The following is a 19895-nucleotide window of genomic DNA, read 5'->3' as shown; positions in this document are numbered from 1 at the left end:
CCGTGGTCCTGCCCTTCCCCACACCCCAACACCGCCCTCTCCCCGGAACACCCAGCTGCCCCGGGACCTGGGGAGCTCACGACCGGTCAAGGCTCCCCGCCCGGCTCTGGGCAACTGAGCGCTTCTGTCTGTACCCGCGGGTCACGCCAGAGTTCCCTGGATTCCGGACGGGGTGAAGCTCCCATCCTTGTCACTTTCACTAAAATCCCCCAAAGGTAAGTCTCTCTCTCCCCTCCTCCAGTCTCTACCGCATGGAACCTCGTTATTTTCTGGCCTCCGCAGGTGCCCTTCTTGCCAATCCCTCTCCCTAGGTCCTCAGAACCTTTGCTACTCAAAGTGTGGGCCGCGGATCAACAGCATCAGCACGACCTGGACCCTTGACGGGTAGAATGTCAGGCCCCAGCCCAGGCCTAGGAATCCGAATCTGCATTGAAACGAGGCCCCCAGGTGATCTGTGTGCACCTTAGAGTTGACAAGCCCTGCTCTAACGGTCCCCACTCTGAGGTCCCACCATCTCTGCCCCTCCACCTGCTGGTCACTTTCAGGCACCTCCCACTCAACGTGGCCCAAAGAGATCACTGCCTTCCATTCAGTCGCCTGCTTTTCAATCCCAGTAATGGTACCACCTACCCGGTCACCCAGGTCAGAAACCGGGCGCCATCCTTGACTTTCCCTTTCTCTCGACCCATGCGTCTGATCCCTTCGTTACCAAATCCAATCCATCCTGCCTTAGAAGTGCCTCTCAGACCCTTGGCCTTCTCTGTCCTGCCACGGCCCTGCCACAGCTTCCCTCCTCTCTCCCCTTCCTCTAATCCGCCTTCCACCTGCAGCCTGACGGATCTCTCTGAATCACAAACTCACTGGAGAGCCGTAGAGTCCCAGCTTGGCAAGACACACAGGCCATCCAGGACCCGCTGCCCCAGCCCCCTCTCCCCTTCCCTCGCACATCACACTCAGCCAAGCTGAGTCACCTGCAGTTCCCATAATATACATGTGCTCTGCCGTCTCCTGACCTTTGCTTTTGCTGCTGCCTCTGTCACAAAGGCTCCTCCAACCTCAGGCCCTTCCTGGACAATTCCTTCAAACTCCCAAAAACCAGCCTTGTCCCTGAGTCCGGCTTAGCTGCTCCTCTCTGGGACCCCACAGTTCTCTGCGCTCCCTGTCATTCACTGGGGCTCCTGCCACACTGCACTGTCATTGTCTGCTCATTTTTCCATCTCCCCCACTAGACTGGATGACAAGACATCCGATTCCACCGTGGATCTCCCCTGCACCCAACGCAGGGCCTGGCCCAAAGCAAGCACCCAGTCGTGTTTGTTGAAGGAAGGAAGGAAGGAAGGAAGGAAGGAAGGAAGGAACAAATGACTGAACGAGCAAACCATGGAATAAACCTCCTCCTCCCCTCTCCCCTTTTGTTGGTTCCACCCCCTCACCCCCCAACCCCCAGCCCCACCTCTACCCACCTGGCACTGGGTTTGATACTTCTTGGTGGGCCGGCCCACAATGAAGATCTGGGAGGGTGGCAGGCCTAGCACGCTGTAGACGGAGATGTCCTTCGTGGAGCCATAGGCCGCGCTGATTTTGATGAAGCACTGAAACACAGGGCAGCTGATGGAGGGAGAGGGGGCCCAGCGCATCCCCACAAAGGATTCCTAGATGCCCCCCCAGGGAGCACTGCTGGGGGACCCTTTATCTGCACACTGATAGACTCCAAGTCATGGGTCCACCCTGCATCAGGAACCACCCCCTGCAGTGGCCTCCCCTCCCGCCCCACCCCCTGCACCGAAAGTCTGATACGGGCTCCACCCGTGAATCACAGCCCCACCATTTGCTGACCCCACGTGAGGAACACGATCCGTAGGTTACGAACAGTGGGGCAAAGTGCTCCTCTGTGGACGGGAACTTGAGTGCCAAGTTGACACAATCCAGGGCCAGGACTGGAGGCTGGTTCTGTCCTGACAATTCTGCCCTCTGGTTCTCCTGCCTGTCCGTGCCTTTCTCTCCATTCTGTGACTACCACCTGGATTCTGGTCTTTCTGTCTCTTGCTTGGGCAGCAGCCTCCCAACTGGCCTTCCTGCCCCTCGTTTCTCCCGCCAATCTGTTCTCCATACAGCTGCCAAAACGATCTTTCTACCACGCAAATTAGACACTGCCACTCCCCTGCCTTAAGCTTTTCCATGGCTCACCATCACCCTCAGCAGAGAGTCCATGGTCTTGCCCAGTTTCTAAGGTTTTCACGGCCTGCCCAGCCCAGGCCCCTGATCACTTCTGGGACCTCAGCTCCCACCTGACCTGAATCTGATCCAGCACATACCCCCATCCTGAATACCTGCAGCTCTGAGAACATCCCAGGCTCTTTCCTACCTCAGTGCCTTTGCACATGCTGTTTCTTTGGCCACAGGACAAACTCATACTCATGCTTCAAGACTCAGCTCAAAAGTTACCACCTCCTAGAAGCCTTCCCTGGCCTCTCCAGACAAAGCTAGGTCCTTTCTCCTCTATTTTCCCAAAGGGTCTTTTCTAATCACCCACTAGTAAACTGTCAATTTCCATGTTTTTCTTCCTGTAGATCAGGGATTGGCAGACTCTTTTGGTGAAAGACCAGATACTAAATATTTTAGGCTTTGCACTCTGTTGCAACTACTCAACTATTCCACTGTAGCTCAAAAGCAGCCATAAACAACCCATAAGCAAATGAGCATGGCTGTGTTCCAGTAATACTTTATTTGTGGACATGGAAATTGGAGTTTCATATAATTTTCACATGTCATGAAACCTTATTCTTCTCTTGATTTTTTCCCCCCAACCATGTAAGAGAATTAAAACCATTCTTAGCTCACAAGTCATATAAAAACCATGGGCCGGATTCAGCCCCTGGGCCATGATTTGTCAACCCCGGCTCTAGATCGGCAGTTCTCAAAATTTTGTAAGCATCAGAATCCCCTGGCGGGCTTGTTAAAATACAGATTGCTGGGCCCCCTTCCCAGAGTTTCAGATTCAGTAGGTCTCCAAGGGGGGCCAGAGACTCTGCATGTCTAATGAGGTCCCAGGGAACCCAGTGCCACGGGGCTCACAGTGAAAATCACGGCTCTAGGACATCCCGAGTTCTGTTTGCCTCTGTGCATCCCCAACACCCAGGACAGGGGAGGGAACACACTAGGCACTTAAATGTCTGTTGAAGGGATAACCAGATGCAGAGACAAGAGTTTAGGCTTTCGGGTCAGAAGATAAAGGATGAAAGGGTGACTCTGAGATCCTGGGCACATCCCTAAGCCTCACCTTTCTCACTCGCCCGTGGGGATAATAAGACACACCTCGCTGGGCAGTAAAAGGACCAGTGAGGTGCACGTGAATGTGCTTTGCAAACTGGGCATCCGCTTGGACAATCGGAGGATATGGGGTCAAGGAGGAGGCCCCCCCCCCACCCCGGGTTGAGGGAGGAGGGGAGGGGTGAGGAAGAGGGCGGTGGAGGAAGCCCTGCCCAGCCGGGACACTCACCTCCTGCATGAGGTTGCGCAGGAAGATGGCCTTCTGCCGCAGCGGGTCGTGCACCAGCCCGTCCGAGAAGAAGATCATGCCCTGTGGGAAGTTGTGCTGGGACAGCCACGACACCACCCGCTGCTTCTGCATGTCCGGCCGCCCCGTGATGTAGAGGATCATGTAGCCCAGGTCCTGCCAGTGCCTGGCGAGACGGCATTGCAGGGTCCAGCCCCGCCCCGTGCGGGCCACCCCCTGCCCAGCAGCCCGCCCCACTCCCCACTTTCCCCTGCCCCGAGAAGCCGGACAGGCTGTTCCCAGGAGCACTAGGGGAAAACAAGGGGGCACCCTGAAATCCGCACCCCCAGTTGAGCCCCGTGAGTCCTGGCCATCTCCCCCGGATGGCCCACAGGCACCAACCGCATGCCCACAACACAAATGATCCCCCCCACTCCTGCCCCCTCTGCTTGGGTCCCCTTCTCCGTGATGCACCATCATCACTCAAGTTTCTGGAGCCAGAGAGAAGCCCCTTTGATTCCTCCCTTTCCTTCAGTCTCCCCTCCTTCCTCCTCCAATCAAGGAGCCTTTGATTCTACCCGGCAGGATCTTCACTCCATCCTCTCACTTTAACTCCACTTCTTAGCCTTAGCTCAGGACCCATCGCTCTCCTGGGTCACTACAAAAGCCTCCTGGGAGGCCCCTTTCCCTCCAGTGCCCCCAATTCCAAATCCAACCTGGGCCGTGCAACTTCAAGCAGGTTACTTAACGCCCCCAGGATTTCAGTTTCCCCATCTGTAAAATGGGTATAATAACAACAATTACCACCTAGGGTTTTCTGAAGGATGAAATAAATTCATCCCAAACAAGCCTGGCAGTGACTTTATTGTTATCCTTGGTACTGTTTCCATGGTGATTTCTGTAAATTGCACATCTAACCCCACTACTCCTTTGCCTAAAGCCATTCCTGGCTCCCCGGTGCCCTGAGGTCGCAAGGCCCCCCTGCACTGGTGGTCCTCCACACTCTGCCCTTGAGCATGGCAGCTCCCCAGCCACACGGAGCTGCTTTGCTGCCCCAGACAAGCCCTGTGCTCTTCTGCTGCACACCCCTGCCCTAGAGAGGCTTCGTGGCTCCATCTCCTTATGTTCCCATCCCACCATCTTTCAAGGCCACCTCCTCCAGGAAGCCTTCCTTGCTTTCCAAGCAGGATCTGCCTCTCTCTTCTCTGTGCTCTCACAGTGGGCAAGTACTCTCTGTTGACATGGAATCCTGTCTGCAAGATGTCAGATGAGCCCAGGCCTGATTGCAGGTTTTTGTGGCGCTAGCCACTGACTGGCCACCACAGATTGGAGGTTTCCAAACCTGGAAGATGCTCTGAGAGATTTGGGGAGGTTTTGTAAGAATGCACAGGCTCAGGTGTCACCTCCAGAGTTCTGGTTAATTCTGAGGAGGTACCCAGTGATCTGTGATTATAAAAAGCAGCTTCTGATGCTTAGCAAGGTTTGGAGAGCATCACAGCGACCCCAGGAGCCCATGTGAAGAGGTGAGAGCACCAGATGGACTGCCCCCCAGAGAGAAAGGACCACAGCCTCCCCTTCCCAGGTGTGGGAGGGGGACACTGACTTGGGAGGGTCTTGGAGAAGATATAATGGGAATAAAGGACGCAGGCTTATAAGGAGGAGGTCGACCCCTGAAGTGAGCAGGTCCAGGGCCTGTTTCCACAAGGCCAGTGGGCATCATGAGGTACACAGTCTCATAGGAGTCCTTGAGCCAGACTAGTTTTCTCTCCCCACAGTGACCACTGCTGCTGGGGTGATGCAGGGCAGTCCCCTGACCCAGTCCCCAAGAACTCCCAGGGCCCGGGATCGGTCCCACTCTTGGCGTTCTGGTCACTTGGAGTCCTGGAGTACGGTTTCTCATGCCCATGGCTTGTTTTCTCCACTGGACTGTGAATTTCCTCTAACTAGGATCTCTTTCTGCATCACTGCCCAGCCTAGAGCCTGGCCCAGAGCCAGCCTCAGAAAAGAGTGGAGGGAGGGAGGCAGGGAGGGAGGGAGAGACTAAAGTGGTACCTCTCTTGCTCTTCTATTGGCAAACTCCGTTTGCACCTCTCTCATCAGTACGATAGCCCTAGGAAGCTATGCTTCCTGCCACACCTCCTGCCCTGTCCCAATCTGGCCTCCAACATCCAATGGCCCTAAACTTGCCCCACCTCTTCCCCACACATGGTCGTCCCTGTCCTTGCCACCTTCTTGGCCTATCAAAACCAGTTTTGTATTTTCTTCTTTTTGTCTTTCTGCATGTGCTAATATTTGTACAATGGCATGGACGGCAATATATATATATATATATATAGCCGTCCTTCAGGAGTTGCCTCAAATGTCACCTGCCCCAGGAAGTCTGCTCTGCTTTCTCCAATCAGCTGTAATAGCTGCAATCTCTCGATTAGCACTGTGTGTTAGCTAGTCTCGAAAGATGGCCTCCCAGTGAGCCATGTGTCCCAGTATTCACACCTTTATGTGGTCCCTTCCCCTTGAATCTGGGCTGACCCTGCGACTCACTTAGAACCAATAGAACGTAGTGGAAAGGACACTGAGTTCCGAGGCTGGGTCCTCAGAACGCTTGTAGCCTCCAGCTGGGTCTCTAGGAACCAGAGGAGGCCGGTCACCATGGTGGAAGTCAGCCACCAGGTACAAAGTCTGGCTTGTCTGAGACCACCTGGCTGGCCACATGGAGCATCCACATGGAGAGAGAGAAAGAGGGACCCCAGCCGAGGAACAAGACACATGAGTTCATCATCCATCTTGAACATCTTGAACCTCCAGCTCAGTGGAGCCCTTAGATGACCCCCAGCCTGGACCACCACCTGACTGCCATTGCTGGAGAGACCCCCCATGAGAAACTCCCGGCAGAACCCAGTCAACGATGTGACAGAATAATAAAGTATGATCTTCAGTTGCTAAGTATGGAGCCATTTGCTACACAGCAACCGGTAATCAGAACACACCAATTTTATCCTGATTGGGATCTGAATGCAAGAGACCAGGCCTGATTCACTGCACAGAATGCTCAGACAGTGTTAGAATAAACAGAGGGAGGGAGGGAGGGAGGGCATCCGAGTTTCTCAAGGGCCCTCAGTAAATTACTCCTGGAGGTGAAGCCAGGACTCCTGGCTCCTGGCCCAGAGACCAGTGGAATTCCTAGCGGAAACTAGAAAAACACAGCCCATATCCCCCAGGGCTGCTGGCCCCTGCCCCGGGGGGACACATCCCCTGCAGGGAGGGAGCACTCACCGGACAACGTCCACTGCCCCCGGCCGGACCTTGGGGTCGCTCCCCATGATGGACACGCTGGCCGCAAAGGAGCCGTCGATGCTGAAGACCACGCACTCCATGCCCCGGGGCAGCACCGTGAGGTAGCTCATCGCGCAGGTCTGGTCGCCCCTGAAAGGTATGGCCAGCCGTGCGCTCAAGGTCAGGTGTCAGCCTGAGGCCAAGGTCAGCCCACGGCCGGGGTCAGAGCTCAGTTGGGGCCAGGTTGAGAGAGAACCTGGGCAGCATCTCCTGATGCTACAGCTGTGACCACATCTCATTTTCCTCTCTCCCTGCAGACAAGGACAGGGTCCAAAAGACAGTACCTCGAGGACCCCATCTTCTGGACAGGCCTGGCTGGCAGGGCCATGGAATTGGGTGAAACCACCACGAGAATGTCCCCTGGGTCTTACCTGACGACCATCTTCACGGGGTAGACGCCGACCCCCAGGCGCCGGGGCCGCGGCACGCTGTACGTGATTCGGCCGCTGCTGTTGGTGATCTCCGTGTCCAAGTGCACCCAGCGGCCGGAGGAAGGCTCTGCCATCACCAGGATGTCCACCTGCAGGCAGTGAGGGGACCAGGGGAATCGCTGAAGGCCGGGGGGCTGGGGCTGGGCTTGGGAGCTCTTCTCTGCCAAGACAGCAGGGCTTGGGGTCCTGTCCGATGCTAGTTCCTGGCTCCCACCACCTTTCCTCTTTCCACTGCAGCCGCACCAGCTTCTCCGAGGCACCCGGTCCATCCCTCACTCCCGCTCTCCCTCCCTGACCTGCGTGAGCGTCTCCCACCTCGTGCAGCCAGGCCTTCCGCGGCCCTCACCCCACGTGCCACGTGGTACCCAGGAGGGGATGGCCCAGCCTCTGTACCTTCTCCCCGGTCAGGGCCACCATGTCGAGGGGCCCGTACATGAACCGCCCCACCAGGACCTGGGGGCCGTCTTCGGCGGCAATCACGTCGTTGGCCCGGTGGTTGGCGGTGACATTCTGGAAGGACAGAAACCAGCTCAACCTCTGCAAGGGGACTTGACCTGGCTTTTTCCTTCCATCAGCCACAGGATCAGCTGGAGGGTTGCGCACCTGCCGGATATTGCCTTCCTTCCTATTAACCTCATCAGAGTTTCCGAGATGTGTCCCCATGGAATCCACAAGGGAAACAGACCCTTAGACCCTCACGTTGTCTCCAAGGGGCCCTGGGCTCCTGCAGACCAGCATTCTCCGCTCTTGATCGTCCCCATGGCCCGGAGGTAACGCCAGTCCTCAGAGCCTGGCATCCTTCTAGACCCCCAGGCTGGAAACTGAGGCTCACCTTCACTTCTTCCTTCCTCATCACGGCTCACATCCAGTAGCCGTTTACCATCCGTCTTTGCTTCGTGGGCGATTTAAATGTCAAGGGTAGAGAAAACAGTGTAGGAAATCTCGTGTGGCCGGAAACCAGTCACGGCCATTCTGGTTCTGTTCTTCCCTGGCTGGATTCCCCCACCCCGCTCCAGATCATCCTGGAGCAATGCTGGACGTCGCGTCACTTGTCTGTAACTATCCCAGCATCCCCTTCCTTCTTCACGTCTGGTTTCAATTCATTCCGTAGCTCAAAGGCCTACATTGGCTCCATCTGCCCACCACTCCCAGCCTGGCTTCAAGACCCAAACCACTCTATCTTCACAGAACCACCCACATCTGTGTCTTTTCCCACACCCAGGTACCTCTCACCTGGGCTCTGCTAGTAGCATCTTAAAGGAGCCCCCTTATTCAAAAACATTCCCCGTGGCAGATCAACCATCTTTATAAAGCACAGATCTTTTAAACCCCCGGGCCCTCGGGATGAAGTCCAAACCCTGAGCCTGGCATCAAAACTTTGCTGGGCAATCTTTTCAGTCCCATGTCCTGCTGCTGCCCTTCGAAGCCCCACTGGTTCTTTCAGGTCAGGCTCTGCAGAGGCCTCTGGGCCTTTGCTCACGCTGGTCCCCCCACTTTCCACGGCATCCCTGGTCCCCTGCCTCCTTCTTCCAGCCCATCCACTAAGACCTGACTCAACTTCGTCCTCTCCAGGAGGCATTGGTGGACTCCCCAGAGATGGTCTCTACCTCCGCTCAATTCCCATGGTATTTTAATTCACTTCAACAAACGTTTGCAGGCATCTCATCTGCACTGGTCCCAGAGCCGGGCTCTGGGGATGCAGAGTGGAACCAGTCATGGACCCTGACCTGGAAACCCTCAGTCAAGTGGGAGATGCAGGCCTGCTTACAAGAATACTGATAAGGGAAGAGCTCATTCATGGAAATGAACACATGGGAAGATGCCATAAAAAGGAATGAAGTACTGACACAAACCACAACGTGGGTGAACCTTGAAAAAGGTGCTCAGTGAAAGAAGCCAGACACAAAGAACCTCATATTGTATGATTCCATTATATGAAATGTCCAGAACAGGCAAATCTATAGAGACAGAAAGTAGATTAGTGGTTGCTTAAGGTTAGGGGTGGGGGTAGGGGGCTGGGGGAGGGGGATGGTAGCTAAAGGGTAAGGGGTTTCTTTTGGAGGTGATGAAAACGATCTAAAATTAACCATGATGATGGTTGCACACATCTGTGAATATACTAAGATACATTGAATTGCACACCTTAAGTGGGTGAATTGTATAAAATGTGGTTATATCTCAATAAATATGTTTACCAAAAAAAGAGTTGATTCGTGGATCACTGATCACCTTCTACCATTTAGGACTGTTCTTGGGGTCCATGTCTGATGTTCCCACAGGACTGGAAGTGCCCACCACAGAGGTGGCTGTGCTTGTAAATCCCTGTGCCCCACTGCTTGGCAAAGGGTCTGGGACACAGTGGGCGTTGACGATCGCTTGCTAAGTAAATGAATGTATGCTTACTGAACTCCTATTCATACGTCAATACCTTGCAGAGATGATGCTTCTTCAGGGAAACGCTGCACGGCCTGCCCTGACAATCCTTCTCTACATCTTCTTCCTAATCTGCGCCTCCCTCTATATGATGGCAAATGCCACACCAGGCTGTGAGCCCCGTGGTTGTGTGTAGGACTCTTTCGGACCCCTGTGTACATCTACAGAGGCCTGGCGTATAGCAGTCGCTCCATAACTGGCATCTCCTCACCGTCCCCAGTGCCCTGGACCCCCTCCCGAGGTGCTCCTGTGGAGCCAGGCCACGGGGAACCAGCTCCCCCATCTCACCTACTCCCCCCACCCCTCCACTGCAGCCCTGGGGGCCTCGTCTAAGCCTGAATCCCAGCATGTATGAGCACGGAGATCTGAGGAGCAAACCAAAGCCCTTCCCCGCCGTGTGGATGCCCCAGCCCCCGGGGGCAGCCCCACCTCCCGGAGACCACAGCCTCAACCCGTAGGCACCTCCAACAAGCACATACCCGCAGCTTGACCTGGGTCCTCTTACGAAGCCACTTCTCGCGGGGGTTGGTGGGGCTCAGTGCTGCGGGGTCCAAGCCAGCGCTCTCCTTGACGTTCACGCTCTCGTAGCGCATCACCTGATCAGCGGCCCAGCAGGACTCCGGGTCAGGCCATCTGGACCCCTCTCCCTCCTCCCCATGGTGTCAGGTCCTCCCCCAGGCCTCCCCACCTCCCAGCCTGGGACCCTCAGGAGGCCGGGAGCCCCCAGCACCTACCACTCTGCCCACCTGTCCTGACAGCTGGGGCCAGACCACTGTCTCGCAAATGCTCTGGCCTGGGAGCAGCCTCTGCTCTCGACACCCAAACCTAGCAGCCACCTGCGTCTGTACCCATTCTCTGCCTCCCCCCATTACGGTGGGTGGCCCTTATCGAAGGCCGGCTGGAGCCCTGGTCCCACCCAGCCCCACCCACCTCCTCAGGGACACAATGGAGCCAGCTCCCCTCTCACCCCGACATCGCTGGCTAGTCCCTCACTACTGGGTCATTCTCCTTGGCATCTAAATATGCCGTCATAGTGCCTCTCCCTGGGACCCCTCTCAACAACTATCACATGCTCCTGTTCTCCCTGACAGCAAAAGTCCACAGACGACTCGCCCTGCACTGTCTCCACTTCCCCCCTGCCTTCTCCCCTCCCTCACTCCAGGCAGGCTTCCGAACCTGTGTCTCCCCTGAAGCCATTCTTGCCAAGGCCCCGTGACCTCCATCCTGCCCAACTCAGCGGCCCCCTCCCGTCTATCCGCTCTGGTCCTCCTCCGACCTCAAGGGATGTCCTCCTCCGTTTCCTTCGGTGGCTCTTCCTCTCTCCCCAGAGGAGCTCCAGGACCCCTCCCTGAACTTCTCCATCTACAGTAACTCCCTCGGTATCTGTGATATTGTGATTTATAATAAGAAGTATATATTTGGTCTTTGTCCAATTTCTGGCACAAAGCTCCTCAAATCCTTGGAATTTCCTAAGTGAGAGGGACAAAGGTGTCTTTTGTTATGTTAATGAGGTGACTTGAACCGCATCTAAGGATGGGGCTGGTTGCCAGGAGAACCAACCTTGTGAACAGAGGGTTGGAACTTTCAGTCCCACCTCAGCCCCACATCACCACCTCCAGAGAGGGGAGAGGAGCTGGAGGGTGGAGTTCAATCACCGATGGCCAGTGATTTAATCCATCATGTCAATGTAATGAAGCCTCCACACAACCCCAAAAGGATGGGGTTTGGAGATCTTCCAGGTTGGTAAACACATGGGAATTTGGGGACAGTGGTGCCCTCAGAGAGGGTATGGAAGCTCCAGCTCCTTTCCCCATACCCTGGCCTTTGCATCTCTTCCATCTGGCTGCTCCTTTTATAAAATCCTTTTATAATTAACCAGTAATCTAGTAAATAAACTGAGTTCTGTGAGCCACTCTAGCAAATTAACTGAATCCAAGGAGAGGATCTTTGGAACCTCCATTCTATAGCCCGTGGGTCAGAAAACCCAGGTGAGGGACTTCTCTGGTGGTCCAGTGGTAGAGAATCCGCCTTCCAATGCAGAGGACGTGGGTTCAATCCCTGGTCGGGGAACTAAGATCCCACATGCTGCGGGGCAACTAAAACCCACGCGCCACAACTACTGAGCTCACACGCCTCAACAAGAGAGCCCATGTGCCGCAAACTACAGAGCCCGTGCGCCACAACTAGAGAGAGAAAAACCTGCATGCCACAACTAGAGAGAAGCCCATGCACTGCAACGGAGAGCCCACGCGCTGCAACAAAAGGATCCACATGCCTCAATGAAGATCTCATGTGCGCCAACTAAGACCCGACGCAGCCAAAAAAAATAAAGAAAAAAATTTTTCATGATGTTTAAAAAAAAAAAAGAGAGAGAGAGAAACCCAGGTGATGACCTGAAGATTGACATCTGATGGGGGAGGGGCGGGCAGTTGTAGGGCTGAGCCCTCAACCTGTGGGATCTGACCCTATCTCTAGGTAGATAATGTCAAAACTGAGTGAAATTATAGGACACCCAGCTGAGGTCAGAGACTTGCTTGGTGTGGGGAAAAAACACACACATGGGAATTGGTATGAGAAGCAGGGTAATCCATCGCTGGCTTTAAATGCCATCCAAGCTCTGATGACTCCACATTTTTATCTCCAAGCCAGCTAAGCTCCAGACTCTCCACTCACCTTCCTTCCCAACATCTAACAGGCATCTCATCTTCCCAGGTCCAGACCCATGACTCAGTATCCCCTCCCACCCAGCCCCCCTCTTCCCCAGCCCTAGGGCATGGTGTCACCATAGCTAATCGAGTGGAAACCAGGATTCGAGGGACTCCCCTCCTTCCCTCGCAGCCCGAATGTCAGCAGGTCCTGTCACCACACCTCAAACCCGGTGGCTCCTCGGCACCTCCGCCACCAGCTCCCTAGCCCAAGCCGCCACCTCAAAGTTGGGGTCCCACGCTTACCTCATAGCAGGGCCTCACGCTTGCTCTCCTGCCCTCCAAACAGCAGCCACAGGACTTCCTTCTAAAATATCAGTATCTCTCCCTTGCTCAAAACCCTGCAGTGGCTTCTCATTGGACCCAGTATAAAATCTCCCTCTGACCTTGGCCGTGGAGGGTGCATGTGATCCGACCCTCACCTCCCAGCCTCTACCCCCCCAGGCTCTCCCTCAGTCATTGGCCTCTCTCTCCACCTATTTTAGAGATGAGGACCTTGAGACCCACAGGGGAACAGGCATGATGACTCCAGTCTCCAAGTTGAAACATAGGTACATTCTCCTACGTGGTGTCTACTTAATTTTCTAGAAAGTACCACGCCATTGGCCAGAAGCCAGTGTTCCTTAGGAAAACCGTTGTCTGTCCAGGTCACCCCCCCAATCGCCGCGCTTTGGTGCCTTCCCAGCGTCCAACGTGGCCCGCGAGGTCAGCCTCTTCCCCCCAGAAGGATGCGCCCTCCCGAGAAGGGACGGCAGTACCTGTCTGAGGATGAAGGCCACCACGTCCGTGGACTCCCAGTAGCTGGCGTGGAAGAGGTGCGGCAGGGCCACGGCGGGGAAGGCGGTGAGGACATCGGGGCAGTACAGGGCGTAGTCGATGCGCTTGCTGCCCCACCACTTGGCTGTGACTGCGGCTCCAAGAGGGAGGCAAGGTCAGAGCGGCCTGCCCGGGGCTTTGACCCAAGGGGCAGCGTGGGACCCTGGGGCCCGGATCCAGGGGTGGATGTGCCACTCGGGGCACAAGTTGGGGGCCAGAGCGCTCGGCTCAGAATGAGCTCTGGGAAATGTGCCGCTCCTCCTCCACCTTCGACCACCCCCAGCCCCATCGCATACCCACCCCTCCCCCAGGACGTGTACTGCAAACTGGTCCCCGGGATGGGGGCCTGACCCACGGAGACGGGCACAGACTCAACCCAGGGCTGTTGGTCACAGGGACTCCCAGGGGGAAAACTGAACGTTCGGATTAAGTCGAGGCCTGGCAAGGTCACGGCTCAGTCCACGGTCAGAGGTCACAGTTCTCTCTGAGGTCAGAGCTCGGTCTGGATTCCCTTTTCCCCTCCTCCCCCGCCCTCAGCAGCCCCGGCAGTGGGCCAGCGGCCACCCGGAGGAGGGTTCCCCCTCCCGCGGATCCAAGCAAGGCCCGGGAGACCCTCACTCACTGCGGGAGGTGCCCACGGGGGCCAGGCTGTCCGAGGACTCCGAGCTCTCACTGTGGGAGCTGCCCTGGCTTATCCTCCGCCCCGGGCGCTGGGACCTCGGGGCCCGAGGGGGTGAGGCAGGCGCCTCCAGAAGCGGCGGGCTGCCCCGGGAGCTGCCCTCCAGGAAGAGGGAGCTGTGGGCGTGCAGGGCGTCAGCTGGAGGGGGAATTTCACAGTCAAGGCCGAGTGGTGGGCCTCAGATGAAGCTGCCCGTGTGCGCCAGCCCCGTGCTGGGCGGGAGGCTGGGCGCCCAGGGAGGAGCCAGGCCGGCCTGCTGCCTCACCCGCCCAACGGGCGGCCCGCACCTCTTGCCCCAGGGCCTGATGGGACCCCCTCACCATAGCATGCAGTCAGATTTCACCTCCTCCAAGCCATGGGTTAGGCAGGCACGAGTCAGGGTCCCAGCCATCACGTCCAGCCCCGGTAGAGCTGCCGAGGGCGCGTCTGGGACACTGCCCCAGAAGCACCAGCTGAGGTCACAGGTGGCACACCACCATGTGCTCTTGTATCAGACCCCTCCCTGGGCCACAGAGGATTGTGGCTGAGCTTGGAAATGAAGGGGGCCTCCAGCCTGGGAGCGAGGACGCCCCCTGGGGGCAGGGGGATGCCCTGAGCAGAGAGTGACACATTTTAAGATGTGGGAAGGTTTTAGAGCCCCTTCTATCTACGGAAACGCCTGACAAAAGAGGACTTTGGAAATTAAGTTTCCTTTGAAATGGGGGCGAGGGGGGTAAATTGGATTTTAATCCTGAACGAGCCACGTGCACAGCAACCCCCGCCCCCAATCTAGCCCAAATCTCTGAACAGGCTTGGCTAAACTTCCTGAACTGTGGTACGGAGCCAAGGCTCTGATCTCCAAGCCCCTGACTGTCCAATAGAGGCCTCGCCTTGGCCTCACCCCAGTCCATGCCTGGCTCACCCCACTTAAGCCCTGGAGGCCACTGGCCCTCCCCCAAACCCACCTGCCCTTTCTCCTGCTGTTCCCTCCACCCAGCAGTTCTCTCCAACCCCCATCCTCCAGCTCTTCTCCACCTGTCCAAATGCCTTGGTTGAAGGCCCCCTCTTCCATGAAGCCCTCCAGGGTGACCCACTCCCTGCCCTGCCCCTCCAGAGTCCAGGCTGGGCTCTAGGAATAGCACTCATCATGGATCCCCGGACTTGCAATCAGGTCTGACAACTCAAGTATTATGCTGGTCCTGGCCATGGGAGCTGGTCACGGGGCAGAGCCCAAAGATGCCTCCTGCAGAACAGGTGCTCACACAGGTGGGCTGTTCGGAAGGCAGGTGAGTCAGCTGTCTTCCTGTCCCCCCCGCACAGAGCACAGAGACCTTGTTCAGGTGAGTCTAGTCACTCTGACAGCTGACTAGCTTGGAGGGGCTGGACCAGAGAGGGTGGCCCTGGGGCGCCTCCTAGCTGGGGCCCAGCCTCTGGCTCAGCACACTCTTACACTCCCGAGGGCCTACCAAGGAGGAGGGACTGTCCGTCACCCAGCGGGAACCTCTGGTAGCGGGGCACGCTGACGGGCGACACCAGGTGGAACTTGGGCTCCAGCAGTGGTTCAAGCCGGGAGGCAGAGGGGTCTGCGCAGTGGAAAAAGCTGTAGACCTGACTGCAGGCAGGACGTACCTGGAAACCTGGGTGGGGGTGGGGAGTGGGAGGATACATGGGGGAAGCCCCTTGAGCACCTGTTCCCTTGGCCCTAGGAGGCTCCCTTGACTGCAGCTTTGAGTAGCCTACTCCTCTGCTCAAGAACCTGCCGTGGCTCCCTGCTACCAACAGGATCAAAGCCATTAGGTTCAGCTTGGCCTTCAATGCCTTGCCAACCTGCCCCACCTAGAAGCACCGCTGTAGGCGCCCAGCACTACAGCCATGGTGGACGTCGGTGACCCCAGCCAGGCTTGCTGCTTTCCTTTCTCTGTGCTTCTGCTCAAGCTGCCCCTCCTCCTAGCAGGACGCCCTCCACTATTTCCACTGGTCAAACTCCTTTAAATTCTTCTAGCTGTCACTTAGTTGCTCCCTGATCTATGAAGCGGACCTAGGATCTTTCAGTCAGGATCAGCACCCCTTCCTTCGGCCCGCTCAATTCCCAGGTCCAGTAGTAAGTAGACTTCTTAGTTTGCCAGAGCTGACAGAACACTTCTCCCATTGACCAGCAGGTGTCTCCACTGAGGCTTCAGCTCATCAACGTGCCTCCCTGTCCCTCACAGGGCACTGGACGGTCCAGCATACAGGGAGCCCTAGGTTTCCTTAGCAACGTCAAGGGTGGCCGTGGGATTCTGCCTCCTTCCCCGACTTCTAGCAGACCCCCCCCCCCCCCCACTTCTTATCTGTTCCATAGTGCAGGCTGTTGGTAAGCTTTGGTGCTAAGGAAATTCGAGAATCCCTGATCCATTGTTCTCCGAGGTGCCTCCAGCCTCTTATATCCTCAGAGTCATTGCTAAGCCATCTGCTGGTGCAAATCACCTCCGTGTGTATTTTAGAGGAATGGGGAGAAGGCACTGAAGGCTGCAGGGACTGCGAGAGCAAAGGCACTGAGGTGAGCGGGGCATCTGCAGGGGGCAGTAAGACCAACCTCGCTGCAGAGGGCCTGCCTGGGCGCTGGGGATGGAGGGGGTGGGTGCAATAGGGCTTCTCTTCCCTGACAGCATGACAACTGGACAATGGGGGCACAAATCACTCTGGGCCATGTGACAGGGACAGCGAAATCCACCAGGAGCTGCCTCACCTTTGCCCATCTAGGGAAATTGCCCCACTCTCCCTCCCCCCCCACCCCTCCTTCTTCTTCCTCGCCTCTCGCTTCATCTACCCCAACTCCGTGGCCCTCCCCGCCCCCACTCTCCCCAGTTCCAGGCCCTCACACAGTGGCCTAGTGACCCAAAGGCATCTTGGACCCCAGCCCGCGCCACACCCACCATCCAGTCCGGGCAGCACCGTCCTCCGCATGGCCAGGACCAGGCCCAGGGGCGAGCCAAAGAGGAAGAAGTCGGACACCTCAAAATCCAAGCGGCCCAGGCTGACCTCGGGGAGCTGGGGCCCCCCGGCCGCAGGGGGCTCAGCCTCATCCTTCAGCACGCTCGAGTGGATGCTGGCCGAGGGAGGAAGACAGGGGAGCGCAGGTTAGGGGAGGACCAAGCACAGGGAGTGAGCACTTAGCAGAGCAGCCTGAGGTCCGCGGTGCAGCACCCAGCCCTCCATCTCTGGGGCGGGGCTCAGACCCGGAGTCCACTTGATGGATCACCGACATGAGTTGGCGACCATCTCAGCATCCAACACCAAGGCCTGGCCAACATTTGGGTAAGGCAGCAGTCAGCCAACTTTTCCTGTAAAGGGCCAGATGGTAAATATTTCAGACTTCGGGGGCCATGTGGCCTCCATCACATCTACATAACTCAACTCTGCCGCGTGGCACACCAGCAGCCACAGGCGCTACTTGAACAAACACGCGTGGCCATGATCCAGTCAAACTTTCTTCACTAAAATGGACTGAGCACCTGAAAACCCAAGCCCCCTGCGCATTGGCAGGTCTGCCCCATCGTACTGGTCTTGTGATGGCCACACTATGAATTCCTGCCCTGTCCAGCGAAGAAGCCCGGCTTGGCCAGACAGCTGGGTGACATCAGTTCTGCCAGGATGAGGGCTTTCATGGTAACTCATGTTCCAGGCAACTCACAGACACAGATGCAAACAGCTTGGTCTTCCCTCCCCTCCAGCCCACAAAGGAAGCTGAGCTTAAAGAGAAAAACATGAGACACACAGAATTCCAGCCGTTCCCATCCCAGGTGCCCGTTGCCCCAAAGACTTCAAGTTGATGTTTAGCCACAGACCCAGAGTGAGCTGCTGAGAATGGGCAGAAAACTGGGGACCTCCCTGACCTTCCAGCTGCATTTAGGTACTGCTCGGGGTTTAAGAAAGTCCAGCAGGGTGCTCGCTTCGGCAGCACATATACTAAAATTGGAAGAAAGTCCAGCAGGATCGCATGATCTATGAATCCATTAACGGAATGCAAATTCTACTAAAATACTCAAGTTGGAGGAGAAAGGGAATCTTAGAAATAACAGTCGAAATAATGTGTGCCAGTCCCCCATCCCCTGTGCGCGAGGGTCTGGGCAGTTGAATCTGCATCCCCACACGCCCCCCGCCTCTCGCAGTGTGAGCATCTTGCAGTGAGGATGACCACCTGGTGTTTAACAATTCGTGTCTCATGTACAGCGTGGTCCCGAAACACACACCAGCTACGTAACTGCCAGAGAAACAGCCATCTGTCCCTACACCAGAAGGAAGAGCTGGCTTTGTTGGACCAGCTATCGAGAGCCTCCAACTTCACGTCACTCTCCAAATTTGGGGCTTCCTTAAAGGATTTTTCAAGGATGAACCAGAAATGGTATGATTTTACCTTGCAACCTGACTTGAAATGTAGCTGCTTTTCTAAAGAATAATCTTTCAGAGGGGCTTTAAATATGATTTGAATATGCGGAGCCTTTGACCTAATAATTCTTCCTCCAAGAATCCATCTGAATGAAATAACCCCAATATATATATATATATATATAAATATTTATGCACAAAGATGTTTCTGGAGTGCTGTTTATAATTGCAAAGAACTGGAAAAAACCAAAGTGTCCAGTTACTGGGACTAAGTAAGATGTCATCCATTCACTCAAAAAAATATTTTTAAGAATATTTACCAAGTATTTTTAATTATATGGGGAAAAGACCACAATATAAGAGGGGTTTTTAAAGTAAAACTATAGGCAAAGCATGTAAAAAATATACTGCAAGGAAATACTCCAAAGTCAGCAGTGGTGAGAGGATACATTTTCCAAATGTTGTGATGACCTCCTGCTACTTACCATTTGGGTAGAAAAGAAGGAGGGAGGATGGAAGGAGAGAATTGAGGAGAGAGGGAAGAAGAAAAGAGGCGTTCCTTCCCATTTGGATCTATGTTCAATACCCATTTGAATCCTGAATAAATGTACAGATAATTCACTTAGCCAGTGTCTGTTAACATGCCTCTTCTAGGAAGTTAAAGGGTGGGCAGTTCCATGGAGGGACCCGGCTGGCCTTTGAATGAGAGTGCATTGGGTGCTGGGCACTGGGAGACCAAAATGCTGACCCCAGCTCTCCAGTAACTGGCTGTGTGATCCCTGGAAAGTTCCTAACCTCCTTGGCCTCTGCTGCCCCATCTGAGAACTACCAAGAACACAATACTAAGAAATACAAAACACACCTACATCTGTTCTTTCACCAGATTCTTAAGACCATCAGTGAAGTAGGCTGAAGCGCAGCATCTACTCTCTTGGTGAGACCGACTGCCCCCATCTCTCTGCAAGCTGGGGAGTGGGGCGGGCACAGCGTGCAGAGTCCCGGGTCTGGGCGCAGGGTCCGTGGGGAATGGCCTTGGTCCCAGCATTTCAGTGCTGGTCCCTTCCCCCCACCCCGATGCAAGGGCCTGGGAGTCACAGGTCTCCCAGATGACTGTGGGCCGAGGTCCTGTCCGCCTGGACGCTTTGCTGGAAGGCAGCAGGCACAGGGAGCGGTTACCTTGATAGGAAGGCGTGATGCTGGGCGACGGCCTCGCGGTCATAGGTGGAGGAGTCGCTCTGTTTCCGTGGCAATGGCCGCTTGGGTTCTTCATCCTCCAGCGCGCTGGGGACATCAATGCTGCTCTTGCTGAGCCGCTTGCTGCTGGCCAGGCTGCACTCCTCCTCCACCACCGCCGGGGTGTCCTTTGGGGCCGAGCAGAGGACAGGAGGACACTTCAGTCACCGGAGACTCTGGGGCCCCGCCTCCTCCCCCAGCACAAATGAACCCCTTTCTCCTACGGTGTGAGAGGCAGTACGTCTTCCAAAAGGGGCATGGGAGCCACAGCACAGTAACGGTGGGATTTTAGGCACAGGGCTGTCCCCCAAGTCCAAAGGGCTCGGCAATCCAGCGGGACTCTGGACAGCCGTCTAGGGACCAAACCCGGCATGAGCCCTCTCTGGGCTTCAGTTTCTTCACCTGTATTAATAACCTCCCAC

The 19895-nt window shown here is 55.9% G+C and overlaps 1 protein-coding gene across 7 annotated transcripts in view; it reads right to left on the bottom strand.

Annotated features, from left to right (window-relative positions):
- PITPNM3 (PITPNM family member 3) overlaps positions 1-19895 on the bottom strand; it is a 91429-nt gene that overhangs the window by 4145 nt on the left and 67389 nt on the right. For 6 of the 7 annotated variants that reach the window (XM_059906770.1, XM_059906767.1, XM_059906765.1 and 3 more), the window contains 11 exons: positions 19417-19601; positions 16788-16960; positions 15339-15509; positions 13837-14031; positions 13157-13311; positions 10173-10289; positions 7654-7770; positions 7201-7349; positions 6770-6919; positions 3500-3683; positions 1464-1592 (listed from right to left, as the gene is read on the bottom strand). In XM_059906770.1, coding sequence (XP_059762753.1) covers positions 1464-1592; positions 3500-3683; positions 6770-6919; positions 7201-7349; positions 7654-7770; positions 10173-10289; positions 13157-13311; positions 13837-14031; positions 15339-15509; positions 16788-16960; positions 19417-19601 — 1725 coding nt within the window. The remainder of the gene's footprint in view (positions 1-1463; positions 1593-3499; positions 3684-6769; positions 6920-7200; positions 7350-7653; positions 7771-10172; positions 10290-13156; positions 13312-13836; positions 14032-15338; positions 15510-16787; positions 16961-19416; positions 19602-19895) is intronic. The other variant, XM_059906766.1, reaches the window with a different exon arrangement.

Source organism: Balaenoptera ricei, chromosome 20, assembly GCF_028023285.1.
Source record: "Balaenoptera ricei isolate mBalRic1 chromosome 20, mBalRic1.hap2, whole genome shotgun sequence".
NCBI lineage: Eukaryota > Metazoa > Chordata > Mammalia > Artiodactyla > Balaenopteridae > Balaenoptera > Balaenoptera ricei.
Note: the sequence above shows the minus strand (reverse complement) of the source record. Positions and strands in the feature narration are given on the sequence as shown.